This window comes from Thermobia domestica, chromosome 9 (genome assembly GCF_964235325.1).
Source record: "Thermobia domestica chromosome 9, izTheDome1.hap1.1, whole genome shotgun sequence".
Lineage (NCBI taxonomy): Eukaryota > Metazoa > Arthropoda > Insecta > Zygentoma > Lepismatidae > Thermobia > Thermobia domestica.
This window is the reverse complement of record NC_137462.1, coordinates 57,983,491-58,002,851: the sequence shown is the minus strand read 5'-3', so window position 1 is coordinate 58,002,851 and position 19,361 is coordinate 57,983,491. Positions and strand designations below refer to the sequence as shown.

Here is a 19,361-nt window from a genome sequence, read left to right as displayed (position 1 = left end):
ATACTCTTTTGATACAATGACGCCTAATTTTACATTAATTAAAAAAAATACCTTCTTCTCGTATGGCCCTACTAAGGATATTTATGGTGTTTTTTTTATTTTTGGAAGGGGGCTATAGCCCCAAATAAGTCACTGGCACATGCAAGGAGCATTAGAATATTAATTCTGTGACAGTGGTGAAAAATCTGACGCTCATTGGCAGTTCCGGAACAAAATTTTGAATTTTTATAAAGATCCATCATCGAGTGCTTCGCCCCCTGTGTCCCCCTAAGGCGGTGCGTTATCAAAATAACATTCCAGATTTGAAAAACGCATACTCTTTTGATACAATGACACCTAATTTTACATTAATTAAAAAAAACCTCGTATGTCCATACTAAGGATATTTATGGCGATTTTTTATTTTTGAAAGGGGGCTATAGCCCCATATAAGTCACTGGCACATGTAAGGAGCATTAGAATATTAATTCTGTGACAGTGGTGAAAAATCTGACGCTCACTGGTATTTCCGGAACAAAATTTTGAATTTTTATAAAGATCCATCATTTTATGTTTCGCCCCCTGTGCCCCCCAAAGGCGGTGCGTTATCAAAATAGCATTCCAGATTTGGAAAACGCATACTCATTTGATACAATGACGCTAAATTTCACATTAATTAAAAAAATACCTTCTTCTCGTATGTCCCTACTAAGGATATTTATGGTGATTTTTTTATTTTTGAAAGGAGGCTGTAGCCCCATTATCAGTCACTCTTACATGTAAGGACATTGGAGCATTAATTCTGTGACATTTATGATTAATCTCACGCTTACTGGCATTCCGAAAATAAATTTTGTGATTTTGGTAACTTATCACCCACCACCTTTTTACGCCGCTTGCCCCCAAAAGGGGGACCTTCGCAAAATAATATTTGAAACGGCTTTACTACCTTTGTGAATGAGTGTTTTTGCATTTTGTAACAAATACAACTCATTTGCTCCAAAATCTTCACGAATAATTATTGGAGAAAACTGCTTCTAAAATTTAACATTGAATCTCCCATAAGGAAAATGAACTTTCGTGTTTACACCCCTAAAAAGGGGGCTAAACAGCAATTTTCTCTCATTTTCTTTATAAATTCGAAAAATTCAGATATTTCTCAATAAGAGTGCCAAATTTTGCATTAATAGTGTATAAACTTCATCTTCTCCCAGCGCTGTAGAAAATAACACGAATTATGGAACAGTCTGTATATATATATATATATATATATATATATATATATATATATATATATATATATATATATATAAATCAGATTTTTCTTTTTTCCTTTTTTTTTTTTTTTTTTTTTTTGAGTTCACTGAAAATGCCCAAGTTCTGCAAAATACGTCAACATAAAAAGCTGTTCCCCAAATGCAAGTAAAGGAGCCAAAGAGTAATAGTTTTAAATAAAAATATAGAAATTCCTCCTGTGGCTGCGAGTGTGTGCACAAACAAAGGATATCCTTTATCTGTGCTCGCAGCCACTCTTCCACCACGTGCTAGTATCCTAACCCGCGCCCAGTGAGACAAAGCCCGAAGGTGGCGTCAGATCGACTGATTAGTTCTGTCGTCGTTGGTGCAGAGGCGCTACTGTTCCCGAAATTTCCAGTTTGCCGCGGAGTTTGCGGTAGCACATGCGACCGTGTTCATACTGACATTAGTCCGTGTATCTTTATTCGTGACATAGTATCTGAATGGTTAGTAATCTTTTTGATTTCCATTTTGTTTTATTTGTTCAAAAGTATCCTTTTTTGATTTTGCCATATACATTATATGATGTTTAGACTTTGGATTTGTAAAGAAAGCTAATTGACGGTCATTAGCTTGTAGAGAAAGCTAATCGAGGTTGTTAAATCTTTTAGAACCGTGCTACTATTTGTCTTCAATTGATTCAGCTACACTTGATCACAATCACATCTTAAATGCGTCATATCATTATTGCAATAATTATTGTTTTTCTCTATTTCCCTTACCTAGTTTCTTTTTCCTTTCTTTTTCTTTTTAAATTTTCTTCTGTCCAATTGAGAAGGTGAAAAACGTTTGGACTAATAGCTGTTATAAGCGTTGACACCTGCCAACAAACCTTTCAGTTGAATGTCCCACGATCATGCCCTTTAAGCTAAGGGAGATCATGATTAAACTAAGGGAATGGTGATGGTAGAATTGGTAGAATGAGAAGGTGAGAGGAAACGGGAGTGCCCCGAGAAAAAACACGGACACGACGTTCCCCACCACAAACTTTTTTGTGTGGGGATCGTACCCTTGACTCCACACACCAGAGATAAGCGCTTTACCACTAAGCCACCGTACCAAACCTCCCAATAAAAATCGTCTTCTGGAGATTTGGAGTTCTCTGAGTGGAGGAATGCCTCTACTATCAGAATATCACTTCAGATGGAAAAAAGCTACGCTATGCCGATCCTGAACGGTCAGGAAAAATATTGAATCATGGATTCGTGATCAACACCGAGGATGGTTTCTATAGCCCGTAGAAAAGTCATTCTGGTATAGTGACCAATCCAACATGTCTCTCTCAGTAGGGTTGGCACATTTTAAAAGCTGGAGAATGTACAGCCTAAGAACTAATGTGAACTTGTGTATTACAAATACTGACGTGGGATCCTCCAGACCACGTTTTTTTTTTTTTTTTTTTTGTGTGTGTGTGTGTGTGTGTGTGTGTAATTTGTTTGGTAAGTGACACTTCCAATGAATTTTTCTAATGTAACTAAAGTAAAGCAAATTTAGTATTCGCCTTTAATATTTTATTAAGTTCAACAATTTGAGTCTCGAATTCTAAAGTAAATATTAACTAAGTATTACAGTAAGGTATCTGCAGCATTATAAGCATACTGTATCTGAAGGCAGATTAAAAAAAAAAAAGCGATATATGCCAGATATTATTTATACGGTTTCTTTCTAAGAAACACAAAATAACTTCTAAATTTTTATCATAAGAAAAGGTAAAACATATTTGAGGGATATTGGCCCATCTCTTATAAAATTTCTAATCATTTTTAGAATAATCCAAAAAAGCAGCTGGTTTTTCGTGATTAAGAGATGACTAAGCAGGGTACGAATAAAGAACCTGAAAATCGGGAGGTACCCGCTAAAATCGGGTAATATGCCAACCCTATCTCTCAGCCGAGGTGAAATTATGATCTTGATTGTTACAGTGCCGCATGAAATGACCGCAACCTTCTCCGAAATAATGGAGCGACGGTCAACAGCCATGGAATCCTCTGCAGCACGACAATGCTCACTCACATACACGTTACAGTATGAAACTCTATATTCGCACTTCATTTTCACGATATCTGACTACTGTATATTTCTGTATTTTGATCACATGTTGGAAAGGAGAAACCTTTCATAATGCTGTGTGCTGCTATATATGGAGTATTGGACTTCATGGTTCAGAGACCTGAACATTACGGAAGTTAGAGAAGCTTCGAAATGTGAAGTTGGAAGAAGATGGAGAAGATAAAATTGATAGAGAAAGTAACAAACGAAGATGTTTAAAATGGATAGGAAAGAAGAGGACGCTTTTAACCAGCATCCTTCGTAGGAAGGCCAAAGGCCTGTGACACATCCATAAGGTATCTGGGCCACAACAAACGATTTTGATGAAACTTGGTAGACTAATAGGACACCTTGCAAAATTAATGTAACTAGCAGGAATTTGTCGAAAAAGGTGTAGTTTCTGAGATACAGTCGATTCATTAAAATGGACATTTGTCGTGATGTCTCGAGAACGGCTCCACCGAGATCAAGCAAACTTTGCGAGCCATAATAGATATATGATAGCTTTAAAACGAAATTAAAACGAATTATCTGCACCTGCGCAGAATTGCGCATAATGCGCAAATAATTGTGCGCATGCTCATATCTCGAAAGCGTGAAGACTGCGATATATGCTTCTCCCGCTTAGTTTAAACTACATGACGAGTATAACATAATGCAAGAAAAAAAAACTAGACTTAAAGGTGAGCGTTTTCAAGCAACTGAAGTGACAAGATGTTTTATGTGGTCCGCCCCCGGATACCACACTCTAGTTACGGCACTCTCTCTGGCTTCTCAGTTATACATTTCAATTACACCTCTGTAAAAATCATAGTTAACGTTAATAGTCGCCATATTCGGGTCGTAGTGATATCAAGTACAAGTCATCAATGTTGCACAACAATTACACAATATTAAGAGGAGTTAAAAAAGGAAGCTGAAGATTGAGAAATGTGGAAAAACGTACAATTAAAAAGAAAAACTCATTAATCCAATTAACTGCCAATAGGCAGAATACTTAATAATAATAATAATAATAATAATAATAATAATAATAATAATAATAATAATAATAATAATAATAATAATAATAATAATAATAATAATAATAATAATGTGTGAGTGCAAAGTCAGGTTAAGGCAGATTCAAGATTAGTTTTTAACAGTTACTTTTTTATTTCATTAGATTTCACTTAAGCGTTCCTTTCAGCAGCGAAGCTATGCATGAGACATGGACCTACACCTTAATGTGGGATTAGAATGATATCAGATTCTGCCGGGAATCGAACCCAGGTCTCCCACACAATGGTTAAAGTATTGCATAAGTGTTGTGTTGCAGACGGTATCTATTGTGATTAACCAGTCACCATATAAAGTTAGTGCTAATGAAATATTTCCCCACGTCAGTCATTTGCAAAGAAAAATCATACATTTTTCCTTGTAGACTTCTTGCCGGCATTCCGTTCATTATATGCACGAGCTATTGAACTGAAAATCGATGAACTTTGAAGGTTTCGTCAAGCTGATGAACGTAGCCTTACCTCCCTCTAATCAATACTGCTAAACACATCCAGTAGTACTGCGATAGCAAACAGAGTAAGTCACGAAACAATGTATTCACAAAAATAAACTTCGAAACAGATATTTATTATTTCATAACCATTTGGAACCAGGAATGGCGCTATGGTGCATTTCAGGGAATTGAAGCTTTCGAAATGAAACGAAATGAAATCTTTGAGTTTAACGTCCCACGTTTTTGCCAGTTAAGCTAAGGGAGACGGTGATTAAAGTAAGTGAATGATGATGGAAGAATCAGTAGAATGAGAGAGTGGGAGGAAACGGGAGTACCCCAAAAAAATACACGAGCACGATGTTGTCCACCACAAACTCACTTGGCCGTGGATCGAATTCGGAACCCCATATACCAGAAGTAAACTCTCTAGCACTGAGCCATGGTGTCTCCTTGAATCTCTCAAAAAATTTAAGTAGCAGTTCTAGTCTCACACATCTAATTTGTACCAAACTTCTGATTTGGAAACCGTCTTTGATTTTAAACAATGCAATGTTCTATAACTCAATAATTTACTTACAGAGTGCAAGGAAAATTTCCCAGTGTTGTTTTTTTTTTCTGGGAATGAACATTTTGAGAATTAGTAGGTAACAATTTATGAACCATAATATTCTGTTAAATTTGCAATCCAAACTTGTGTATACAACGGTGTCTCACTGGTAGAGCGCTTACGTCTAACGCGTGGAATTCCTGTTATAGTTCCATGTTCTGATAGTTTTATTATTCATTGTTTTCTTTAGGTTCTCTCGTTGCCTTTCGCTTGTACCTTCTCGCTTAGTCTTGGCACAAAAACGTGGGTTAAATTAAAATAATAATAATAATAATAATTGTGCACAACTTACTCTGAAAAAAATGTAAACTCCGCCAAATTCTCGTAGAACGTCAGAAATATTAGAAGTAGGGTAGAATCGAAGCCGGGCTCCTGGAGGAAGGGGCAGTAGAGGGAGATGCAATGAAAAATTCTGTTTTTTTCTCTCATCGGGTTTATGCAGCACTGCTCAGGGATAGGGGGGCGAACGTCTCTTCGGATCTACACGTCTTCTAGAATATATACGTGAGATTTAAATAGGTATAGAAATCTGAGGCTTTTGACATTGAAAAAATAAAACCAAAGTTGTTTTGTCAAGGCATTTGGTCACTTTATTTGATTACTTTAACCAAAACTTTGGTCATGTACCGGTACCAAACGTGTTTGTTCATGAACACAAAATTTTTTGGTTAGAACATTTGGTTGATTAATTTGATTATGCAAACCAAATCTTATGTGATTTGGTAACTATTTGTTTTTTTGGACCTGTTAGTTAATGTGTATTGGTTGTTTTACCGGCCGTAAATTAGGCGTAACATATAGGCCTTTATATGCAGATGAAGCGGACAAATTCCATTGGGAACGCTAGAGCAGGGTGCAAAATAATAGGTCATCTGTAAAACTGTGAATGTACCAGTTTATTTTGCAGACTTCTGGCGTTAGTGTCATTTTGCATTTCCTATTCCCCAACTAGAAACTTTCGGAAAGGAGTAAATAAAGTGACACTAACGCCAGAAGTCTGCAAAATAAACTGGTACATTCACAGTTTTACAGATGCACAATCTATTATAAACGGATGCACAATCTATAATATACTATATAGTTTCTCCCCCAGATCGCTTGATATTGACTCTGGCTCACTTGGTAGTGGTTATCATTTGTTATTTGTAACTGTAATGTTGTCATGAGCATAAATTCGGTGTGAATGTATGGCATAAAAACTACGGTGCATAAAACGCGAACCAACTTGTGGTTGTTGGGCACTAAAAAGCATGAATGGTATCTAACCGAGTCAAATCAGGAGCAGAGCAGAGAGGCTCGAGCGTTAGCGAGGGTGTGCGTCCACAGGAAGCAGACACGTCTGCGACGGTGGGTATTAGCATAAACAAGGTAGTTAACAACGGATCACTCTAAGTCACAATACCGGTTTAGGAGCCGACGATGGATTTGGGGGAGATACTAAATGTCATCCAATATATGAAGCATAATTTTGAAAGGACATTTCATATGGAATCCAAATATCGGAATACTTACCTGTGAGATCGATATTTCGTGAGAAATACGTTCATAAAAGGGTACAAATTTACTTCTGGAACACTTCTCGAAATAATTATTGAAGAAATATAATTTTCACTAATTTTCTTCTTATTGACCCCTGAAAGATTTGCACTAGACGACAAGAAAAATCTCACTTGGTTTAGATAAAATTCAAGGGGGCCATCACAAGTAAATGTTGAAAAATCTCAATTCTCTTACGATTTGTGTATAAATATAACTTTCGGATTAAAATTACTTGGGATAAAATTACAGTGAAAAAAAAAATAGGTAGCCACATAAAAGCATGAATGTTATCTAACTGAGTCACGACAAGGCAAAGTTGGTTGTCCCATGTATTAGCGCAGGGGTCGTCCAAAGGGTGCAAGCACATCAGTGATGATAGGTATACGCAAGAGCAAGGGTAGTGAAAAGAAGTGGGTCTTTGGAATGATACGAATTTCACTATCATATCACTTATCATGGTTTCATAGTAGTAACACTCCTCTTGTAAACATAAAATTCAGCTTCTGTACACTGTCATATTTCTGTAAATTCACAAATTTTAGATCCAAATAACAGAATTGTAAGAATCTGTTGGATTACGTTTGCGAGAAATAATCAACAAATATAGTGAACCAATATTTTCCAATTAGTGTTCCGCTGATCCATATGGGTCCTTTCACTATCTACAAGAGATGTAAATAGTGACATTCACTTTCTCTATGTATAATACTGTATGATGTATGCATGTATCATAAACATATGAAGTTATATGAACTTTGGAGCTTGACCCTTTCTCTTTGACGAATTTCTGCGTACACCACTGGTATGTCTGTCACGAGGAATAGTGTCCAAGGTGATAAAGATCTAAAAAACTAATGGCAAAACAAAGTCTGTGAAGTAATATTAGGCGGAAGGGGAATCTCAATTACAGAGGGCTCCTTGTTCGATGCCCGCCAACGAGAGTTTCTGGTGGACATTATCGTGTCCGTGGATTTTTCTAAAGGCTCTCCCGTTTCCTCGCACATTCTCATTCCACCATTTTTTTACAATCATTCCCTTTCATTAATCACCTTTCACATCCGTCATCTTTGACATAAAGGGCACAAACGTAGTATGTGAAACTGATTATTTTGTGGAGAGGGGCCACGATGGTACAGTGGTAGAGCGTTCACCTCTGGTGCATGAAGACCCTGGTTCGCTCCCAGCTTGCGTCAAATGAACTTTGTGATAGACAAACACCGTGTACGTGGGATTCCTCGAAGTTACCCCGTTTCCTCACACTTTCTTCCTTCCACCATTTAATTCGTTTCTCATCATCACGTATCATTTAGCCTTCACGCCATATACGTGGGACGTAAATTTGTAAGATTTCATTTCATTTTGTGGAAGTTCCGTTAGGTCTTTCCGCCGGTAGGTTTTTCTCCTTTAAACCCTTTACCTCGACTGTCATAGTTTTTGTCTGTGTCTTTTCAATAACAAGTTTAGCCCCCCCCCCAAAAAAAAAACAATCATAAAGAACGAAAAGAAAACATAGTTTTTTTTTTATTTAAAAGGATGTTTTCGTTTAGGTAGATTCTTTTAGACGTTCAAACAATGCTATGCATTAGTATTGGAAGTCTTATAGAGCAGCTATGTCAAAAGGCATCAGAACTAATACGGCAAGAGATGTCAAGAAACTGTTTTCTGAAATCGATTCAGCGTCTCAAGAATAGGTTTCTTCTTCTCTGATTTTTAAACCGGTAGTGGTAGAAGTTGGGCCACTTCATGTTTCAACATATATGGCCTTATATAAAAACGGTAATAGATAGCGACACGCAGTTTTCCGTAATGCATTCAGGCTTTTAAGTAAAAAGTATTGTTTTCCCATTTTGCTCTACTAAAACCGGAAGAGGTAGAAACTGACTATTCCGATTTCAGTTTCATTTTATAGAACAAAATCGGTCAGAAGTATCGAGAGGCGGTTTTCAAGAATCGATTCTGCGTCTCAAGGATAGGTTTTATCTCATCTGGAACCTCTCAACTTAAACCAGAAATGGTAGAAATCGGGCGTTTCAGATTACAACATAAATGGCAATGAAAGAATAATGGTAATACATAGCAAGAAGCAGTTTTCGAAAATCGATTCAGAGTCCCAAAAATAGATTCCATCTCCTCTGATATCTGTCTACTTAAACTGAAGTTCCATTGATAAGCTACGGATGAAGTCAATACATTTCCCAAACTTTTATCAATACACGTAAACAAAGTTAACTTTGGACACAATCTCTGAAACAACAGGCATTCAGTCAGGTAGATAGATGATATTCAATTTGGTTTCATTTGATTTGCTTAATCTTAACGTTCTTAAGAGGGTTCTCGACGCCGAAATTAAATTGCCACAAATTTTAAACGTTTTCCTAAATATTTCATAAACTTATAAAGAGGAAAAAAATTGCAAGTTGTTGTTCTTTTAACCATTCGATTTTCCAAATGATATCGTACTTACAGCTCCTTTGAATGTTTTGGTTATGTAGGTACAAAGCTAGGAACGAATTGTTTTTCCGCGTTAAAATGTTGATTTCCTAACTTTCAAACAACGGAAAACATTCAGAGAAGTTGTAACTACGCTATCATTTGTAAATCATATTGTTAGAAGAACAACAACATGCAAGTTTTCTCTGCTTTATACGTTTCTGAGATATTTACAAAAAAAGTTTAAAATTTGCGGGCAATTTAATTTCGGCGTCGAGAGCCCTCTTAAAATATTTAAAAGCAAAGTTATGAAGGATGGGATTTATTGCTTGAAGGGACACCCGAGCCACTACTCGGTTTGCACCTAAGAGAGATTTTGTGTCTCTTCCTGGAATCGAAACAAGAACCATCGATTAGAATCACTTAACGCAGATGGTTTGAGATAAGTGAAAACGTACCATGAAGTGCACGCCGTTAGTGACATTTTCCTTTAAAGGTTTCCTGTTTGTACTTTAAAAAATATTTAAACCTTAAAAAAGGTATTAAGGGATGTGTATTTTCATTAAACCTACACCTAATATTTACATACTAACTTTCCATTCGTATGTTTGCTAATTTCTTGCTTTGTTGCAATCTTCGTTAGAAGAAAGTTCCCATGACTTTTGCAATAACCCTCGCATTATTTTCAGTTTAGTACCTATAAAAGCAGCATTTAGTAATTGCTACCAAATGTTTTGGTCAAGTTCACTAAATGCAGGTTTAGTATTTACAACCAAATTATTTACTTCCAAAAACCAAATAGGGATAATTTTAACCACATTTTTGGTATTACCAACCAAATCCTACTTATTTGGCGTTACAATATTTGGTCAGAATTACCAAATGCATATTTGATACTGGTAACCAAGTACGAGGTTCTTGTAACGAAACAAATCATGTCCAAATGATTTCGTGTTGGTGGCCAAAAGTTTGGTTGATTGACCAAACGATTTGATCACTAGCATCTATTTGTTGGTCAATCTGACCAAACCTTTTTTCAGTGTAGTCCGAGATTTTATTTATTTATTTTGTTTATTTATTTATTAAGGAAAGGTCACGCAAGTAGGACTTATAATATTGTGATGTTAGTACGTCCATTGTTCCTTATATAAGTACGTCCGTTGCTCCACACGGTATTTCTTAAACAAACTAACTTTGAAATTCTTTTCTCGCATTAGACACACAAAGAAATCATCCCAAGTGAGTTTATAAAAGAAGACAATTCGTTGTTATCACAAAGGGGAACGGTGACTTACGTTCGTCTCTTACTTTATGTGATAATGCTTGAACAAAGGCAAATTTTGATTTCTTTTTTTTTATTTTTGCAATAGATAGTTAAAGTAATTAACTCTAATGAGTTTGTTAATGAGTCAATTCGTTAACATCTTAACGGGTAACGCCGACTTACGTCAATCCGTTAATCCAGACGATAACTCTTGAACAGAAGCAATTTTTTGAATTATTTTATTTGCAATTCAGAACTAGAACAGTTATTTCTATTTCTGTCCAGTTGATTAATGCGAACAATTCTATACTATTTAACGGATAACGTTGACTTGCGCTCGTCCGTTACTCTACACCATAATGCTTGAATGAAAGCGAAGTTTTGAATTCTGTTTTCTTGTAGCAGATAACTAAAGCAATTATCTCTGCCGAGCTCGTTCATGAATCAATCCTTTAACATCTTAACGGTAACGTTGACTTACGTTGCTCCGTTAATTCTCACGATGACTTTTGAATGAAGGCGATTTTTTTTTTTTTTTTGCTGTAGGTAGTTAAAGTAGTAGCATAGTAAATTCAGTAATCGATATAATTCAATACTATATCAATGGGTAACGATTAAACATTAATCCGTTAGCGAGGTTTTGAATTCTGCGTTTGCTAATAAATAGCTAGAGTGATAATTCCGGTCGAGTCCATTAAATGAATTAATTCATTAACATCTTTACGCGGAGCGGTTAAACAAAAGAAGTAGAAGTTACACATCTCACCGTTACACGCAGCGAACAGCTGCAAAAGATCGACGCCTACCAGATGAAATTCAAACTTCTATTGCATGGTAGTTTCTACTATATATCAGTGTTTTTCTTTTTTTTAGTTGTTCCTATTTTTATGTTTTGTATTTTGTTACTTTTATCTTTAGCTTTTCAACTACCTCTATTTTATCCATGTTAATTTTTAAATTTTATTTTATTTTGAATATATATTTTATTTGAGATTTAATGAAGGATGTGTATCTGCTATTAGTCTTGGTACGGGAGAGAGAAATGGACATTAAAACGATTTAAAACGACTGGAAGCTTTCGAAATGTGAGTACGGAGAAGAATGGAGCAGCTATAAGTTATAAGTCGAAGACAGAAGGATTGAAAGAAATGATCCCACGCTTTCTAAAGATACTCATTACAGCTTGCATACTTGCAGCTCGTGCGTAGACTTCGCACCAACATGAGGCATAGAAACTAGTTCAAACGGGTGGTTACCGAACCAGAGATCAATTTCTTATGAATAGGACTGCTTAACTGGACCTATAAAATTCACATCCAGAGTATGGAGCTTGTGCATCCAGTGGGTCCTTCTTAGATGGAAAATTTCCAGATTCCAGAAGTGCGAATAATGTCCGTCCAGTACAAGCACAACAGGATCGCTAATTGATGGCTTTACAATTTTAACGAAATGTTCAAACCAGCTGAGGAGAGTCTTGTAATCTGATAGTTTCCTTTGATACTCAAGACTTGAGAGTGTATACTTTGGACAACGAATATACCTGTTTCATCGGCATTATACACTTTTTATGGCTCGAACTTAAGTTTCTGCAATTCAATCCTGAACAAGTAGAAAGAAAAACAAGACATATTTTCTTTCATAAAATTTTGGCTCTTGCAAATGAGATGTGCTCTGGCTTTCGAAATGAGTGAATAGGGTGCCTGCCCAAAGAAACTTGTGTAACCGTTTTTCCCAGCAATGTTGATTCATGTTGAAAATGGGTGTTTGATGTGTTCTTCACAGCAAGTTGATAGGCCGGAATACGAACATCTTGATCCCTAAGCCCTTAAGAAGTTCATCCATTATTAAGCTATACTGAACAGTTCGTCATTAAGCTCACTAACTAAAGCACATTCACGTTCAATTCTTGATTCAAAACGTTGCTGAGTGTTTGCATACTTGACGTAATCTAGAAAAATTGACTTGGGAACTTGAAACACTTTGGATGCCTTCAGGAACCCGATGTCTTTCCGATTGCCCATGTTCCATGATGTTTTGCATCTATACATCTGTAAGATGAATGGTGTAGTGTTTAAAAAACTTTCAATTTCAGATAGTCCAAATTATGTCTCCATTCTGTATCTAAAATTAGGAACAATTTCAAGTTCTAAAGATGTCTGCTGTGTGCTGTTACAACAGTCGACTTGACAAACACCGTAAGCGATTTTCACTGCAATAGCTTTTGTAACTACAAGTATGCACAAAACTCATTCCATACTAACTTGCAGTTTAGATGTAGGAAAGTTACACCAGGAAATATACAGAAAGTTCAAAAACTAAGAAACCTTCACACGCAGCTCACACGTCCAGATACTTCTAGGCGATACAACATCGACAGGGTACACTAGTGTGCACAGTTGTCGTGTCTGCGATGCTGCATTGTGACAAGATCTTCATGTGAAAAGATGACAAGTTCTTCTGTCTGAAATATGGACACCTTATTCTAATATTGTTCTCTACTAACTATGTGTCCTATTCCGTTATGCAACCTAAATGCTCTGGAGGTGATATATGCGGTATAACATACAGGAGATCTTTGCAAATTACGGTTCAGATTGTGAAAGTACGATGGACTTCAAGAACTGATTGAGTGTGAAAACAACAAAAAGTAAGAAATAATATGCTTCAATATAATTGAAATAAATTTAAGAGAAATTAGATTCTTTTGTGGGTCATAATTGATTATAAGCTATTATGGTACATCACTTAGAAAATCATTAGAGCGCTAATGATTTTTTAGTCTTAATTTCATTTCTTCACTCTACCCCATCTCTCTCTTCATTTTTGTGTTATTTTTGTATTCCTTCTCAGGTAGAGTTTAGTGTTGGTAGATCCCGAGTCTCTGCAAACATGTAGGAAATAGAACAATGTACTTTATGTTTTGAAATTGCAGATGCTACTGTGATATTCTTGCAGTTAACTATAGTCTAGTTTTAATTTATTCAAGTATGTCTACCTAGAGTTGTCGAAATGTGCGTCATTATTACCGCCTTGAAAATTTTGACACGTTTTGTTAAATGAAATTTAATAATTATAGTTCAGGTTAAGTACTAGATAGGCCAATGATTAGGTAATAGTAGAGATGCGCACGAGACGAGTCGAGACAAAATTTTCTTGACAAAATTCGAGTCGAGACAGAGCTCTTCCAATAGAAAAGAATACATTTTTCGAGTCGAGACATCACTTTTACAGCACATTTTTGAGACGAGACAGCCTCAAATTTTATCTCGTGCGCATCTCTAGGTAATAGTAACATATAAATAAACTTAATTTCGACTTTTAAATTCCGGTACAACATCGGTACAAAAAGAAGTTGTTGTACGTATTGTAGCTGAAAGCACACTTTATGTAGACACGTGAGAGAATTAGACTTGACAATGGTAAAAACTTCAACTGTGCTCTCGGCTACTTGCCATGCTGAAGTTTAAATGATTCGATCTTTTTTTTTTTTTTTTTTTTTTGTGAAAAACAGTGGTGTTTAAATGAGTCCCATTTTGTTCTACTTCTAAACATCATAATAATTTATCGGCTTTCGCTTAGTGCGTTAGAACAATTCTGATTTGTGTAAGGTAATAAAAAAGAAAAAATATTCTTTTATTACTATATTATTTCTTACGACTAGGATTATTATTATTTATGTTCTCCTTCTGATCGCTACGGATCTGATCGCTTTATCTCTATTTGAAACTATGTTCCTAATCGATATTCTTTATCTCACCACTCTTACGAGTCTGCCATTTTACCTTACAACAAAAAATGAAAGAAATTCCAAAAGAAATAATTCGTCCGCTCGCTGTTGTCTAGGTAACAGGTTGAAAAATACGATTGAGTTAAAAATAACAAGTCAAATGATTTACGGAGAATAACTAGATTTATTAAGCTTTATGTTTCTCTAATTTAGGTAAGGTGAGTGACTAGAAATCTGAGATTCAAAGGACGTTACTTCGCCCTTGTAAAATTAATCTTTAATATTTTGCTCGACTTCCCAAAAACTCATCATGAGAGTTCAAGGAGCACAAACTCTAATTAAAATATCACTAAAACATAAAAATAAAAGACTTCTCTAATAATTCTTTGGGAACTGCGGTAATATGGAAACTAGTACTCTCTCTACTCTAGGTCCATATTCCTTACTTTCAAGGACTGCTTAACTTCATTTAGTAACAGTCCGGCCTACACCTGGTTTGGACTCTCAACACTCTGAGAAATCCAGAAAAAGGAAACTAGCTAAAATCTTAAGGATAGGTAACTTAGGGAATTAGGAGAAGCAGCCGTCACTCATGGCCCAGCTATATTTCGTCTTCCATTCAAGACTAACGTCTTCCATTCAAGCTCTAGGTTAAAAGGTGAACACACACTCTAATACTTTCAAACACGAAAGTCGCAGTGTGAAAACAAAAACACCAGCCAAGCCTCACTATTGCATGACTGTACAGGGAAACGAAACCAAATCGCAACTTGGATTCTATTTTAAATGGGAAAAACCTCCAGCACCTGGAGAGTTTCAAAACCTAAGTGCCCTGGGTTCACTCTCTCCCTAGGGTAACCCCAAGAGCAAATTACTTTTCACTCCTTCTAACCTTTAACTAGAGCCCAGTTAAGTCATTACTCTGACGTAGAGCTCAAAAATCCTATTTCATTCTTTAATTCCTATTCCTAACTCTGGAATTTACCTAAATTACGGCCAGAGACCACTTTCTCTAGCGGGACTGGAAGCCACGGACTAACATATCCACTGGACAACCAGTAACTAATCTAAAGGACAAACTCCCAGGAAAAAGCTCTCTTGCTAATTCCCTTCGGACTGAACAGCCACCAGCATAGCCCTCTACTCTACAGGCCTCCTTAGCTGAAACAGCGAATGCCATTAAAAAATCCGCCTTTTTATATGTTTTGCCGGGGACAGAAAAAATGAAGAAAAAATTTAAGTATTAACGGTTCTGGAAACTTCTACAGCAGTGGAAAATTACTGGAAAAATATGAAAGAAAAGTGAAATCTTCAAAAAAAAACTAGCCTCTCTACCAGGTCTATAATAAAGTGGGGGCGAGAGTAATACTCGATCTAACTAACTGAATCTTAATCTTAAAAGAAAATTTGGCTTATATAAATAATTTGGGATAGTGCACTAATTGATATTTACATACATTTACATATATTAAACATAGTGGGCCTTATGCAGAGTCGTTTTGACGTATGATTAGCGTCATACTAAAGGCCTGACTACTGCAAGAAACATATGTTAGTCAAACTCTTTAGTATGGCACTAAATACGTGTCAGAATGACTCTGCATAAGGCAGAGTAAAATTATATATTATGGTATACTTATTAAATAGATAGAACCAAATAAATGCATTAGATAAATACGTGTCAGGCCTGACTTATTATTAATACACACAACTTAATTATGAATAGATAGATTTAATATTAAAATATATAACCTGAAATATCAAAGCAAGGTAACGAAGTGCCCCTTGCATTTGCTAAAGCAGTTTATCCATGAAATAATAAAAGAAAGTCTCTTGGACTCTAATTTCAGAGAGCTCTTAAAATCTCGATTACCCTTGAGTTTGCCTTTGACAGAAAACCGACGGGTGTTGAGGCATTTTTTTAAGTTGTACGTTTTCTGTTAAATGGAAGACATCGATAATTTCCCGGGCTTTATCTGGTCATCCTCATTTGCGGCTTAATCTTGCTGAGTTTATAAAAATAACTATATGGTTCTTGTAGTATAGTATTTTGATATATTCACTCGTACGGTTTGAAAAAGAGTTTTATATGGCACACACTAACACGAAAGAAACATGTAAGAATATAGTTTTTTTTTTAAACAAAAATAATACATTTGCCTATAAAATTAAGTGAACGTACACTAGAAACAGAAGATACGTATTTACATCATAGATATAGAAAATATGAAAACAATCAATAGTTACATATTTCAAAATTTGTACTAACAACATATAAATAAAAAGGTTTATAAATAGTAAACGCTTGATGATTTAAATAAAAGTTTTTCAAATTTTTCTTCTGTTAATAAGGACAGAAATGCAATTACCATTAACGGTCTATTTACAACTAATTATGTTGGTAATACCACGCTGTAAACTACACTGATGCTCGATAGTATACAAAATTGTCCTAAACCTTCTAGATCATTAGTTCTTTCAATCTTTCCATCAATGAATTTGAAACTTCTACTCCTGATTCATACTATTTCATACTATACTTTACAAATGGTGGGAAAAACTGCTTCGTGGCTAAGCGGTTAGCGTACACGCGTTTGGCGTGGGGACCCGGGTTCGATTCCTGGAGGGAGCTCATGTGGTTCGGATTCCACGTTAATCAGTAGATCCCGTCTCATATAGCCTCGCTGCTGAAAAGGGACGTTAAACTCAGAATCAGCTCAACTCAATGGTGGGATATAAAATACCGTGGTGAAATATAACGTTTTTACAAGGTCAACTATAACGTGAACTTTTCTGAGACGGGACATTGTGGCATTAAACTAATAATTTTATTAGTATGTGTTCAGTAACGGAACCATTTTGAGTAAATCAAAAAACAAACCAGCTCACACAAGAAAGCAGAAATACTTACACCAATACTAATTACTAAAATTAAGAAAGCTCCTGTGAGGTGCTTTGTCGTAATAACAACTGTCTCATTAATTTCTTTTATCTCAGAACATTTGCGTTTCATATCTTCTCCTTCTGTTGCTGCAATATTTATCCATTTCTCAGTTAGTCCCGTCTCTACGACACGACTAATTAAAGTCTCCAAATGGTTCAAGAACGGTGATCCTTTCGGTAACAAGAACATGCTTGGCAATGACGCAATTCTTTCATTTGCAATATGAACAAGTGGCTCTCCATAATCATTTAGCAATTCTCGTTGAATTATGTGCTTTGCAAACAATAAGTCAATAACAAGAATAAAATCCTTCTCTGTTGCAATTTGGTTCATAATACCACTTATATTGAACACTTCGATCCATTGATTGTAAATTTTCTTCGCAATTGGATTGAATTCGTCATGAAAAATATTTTTTAGAATTCCACCGATCGGTATCTCAGATGCTATAACATCATTCAATGTATTGATTTCTTCTTCATATTTTGGGTGTGTGAGAAAACTAACTAGAGAAGATTCATATCCAGTGCAAATTACTAAAGCACAAAATATCCAGAACATGTACAACACTCTTGATGATCGACTATAAGCTGGATTTGGGGTTGATATTCCAAGCAATGTCGATAACAATACAACTGGTGGTACGGAGAGTGACCATAAATCTTGATCTACTACCAAGACATTGAGACTATATACAATTAGAACAGTAACAATATAACACACGCCAATCAGCGCCCAAGATAACGGTTTAAAAGGCAGGAAAACATTCTTCCAAACAGGTAATATGTCAGGAGTTGGAACAATCCAGATAATATCTGCTCTAAGTGGTGCAATAAGACTGTCAAAAACATTGTAAATCGATTCGTGTGCTGGAAATTGATATAAACCTAAATCAGCTCGACGATATATAACTTCTCCCATAACACCAACGTACGTACCGTTATCTAAAGGCATTCCCCATGGAGGAGGCAGTAACGGAAGATGGAAAACAGGAGTTAAATTCATGTATTCAGCCAGAGTATCTACTAGTTTACCGTTTACCCCAAGTACTTTCAATGGATTTGATGATTCGTTTAATATGATCGCAGGAGGAAGCCAACTCGTGGATATTGCAAATTTACACCCATACAAATTATGTGTTTTGTCTGGGAAGATTTGGTTCTCTGACAGTATGTGACCACTTTTGCACTTACTAATACTTATAATATTGTGATAATCTTTACATGAATGTGATGTGTAAGGAAAATAGGAATGCATTGACACAAAATAATTTGTTAAACGTCCTGACTTGGTGATCGAAAATGACTTTTCAATTGAAACTACGATTATGTTAAATATCTCCCATTCAATTGCAATCTTAAATACACTTGTGTTTGGAAAGTCATCCACCATAATAATAACAAAAGGAGCACGTGGATTCCAAATATCTTTTCTAGATAATATTTCAAGTGAATCTCGAAATGATTCTAATGTAGGTACGATAATAATATAGTATATGTTTTCAGTATATATTCCTGATTTTATTGAGTTTGTCTTGGTATTATTGGTGAAGTTCTTGGTATATATCAATACAGGATCATGGTATCGAGCTGCTATGAAGTTAACAAAGTATGTTGTCCCTGAAGTAAAAATAATAACTGGAGATTTTCTAATTAAGTATTTTGTGAATATATTTATAATACATGCCGAAATGTCATTTGCCAAAAAGTAATGATTTACTTCTTCCAGAATCCTGAATTCTGTTTGTACAAATATAGTGCAGACAATCACTAATCCTAGTATGGCTTTCATGGCGAATTAGACCAACTTCTGAAATAAAATAAAATAAATTGATTTAAGAGGAATATAAGACAGTTTAAAATGAAAATTATCTAATATACAACATATTGCATCATAGAACAGAAAAATGAAAGACATATATAGAATAATGCATTATTAACTGTTATTATCTAAATGTTTCTTCATAGAATAGACCAAGAGCATAAACAAGGCGGGATATGTATGAAGAAATCGTATTATTATACGAAATATTTA

General features: G+C 35.5%; 1 protein-coding gene across 1 annotated transcript in view; it reads right to left on the bottom strand.

Moving 5' to 3' along the window:
- The window catches only part of LOC145660825 (glutamate receptor ionotropic, delta-2-like), a 115,773-nt gene extending 97,189 nt beyond the window's left edge, over nucleotides 1-18,584 (bottom strand). Inside the window, exon 1 of the mRNA XM_081726243.1 lies at nucleotides 17,295-18,584. Coding sequence (XP_081582369.1) covers nucleotides 17,295-18,584 — 1,290 coding nt within the window. The remainder of the gene's footprint in view (nucleotides 1-17,294) is intronic.
- Between the last annotated feature and the right edge of the window lie 777 nt (nucleotides 18,585-19,361).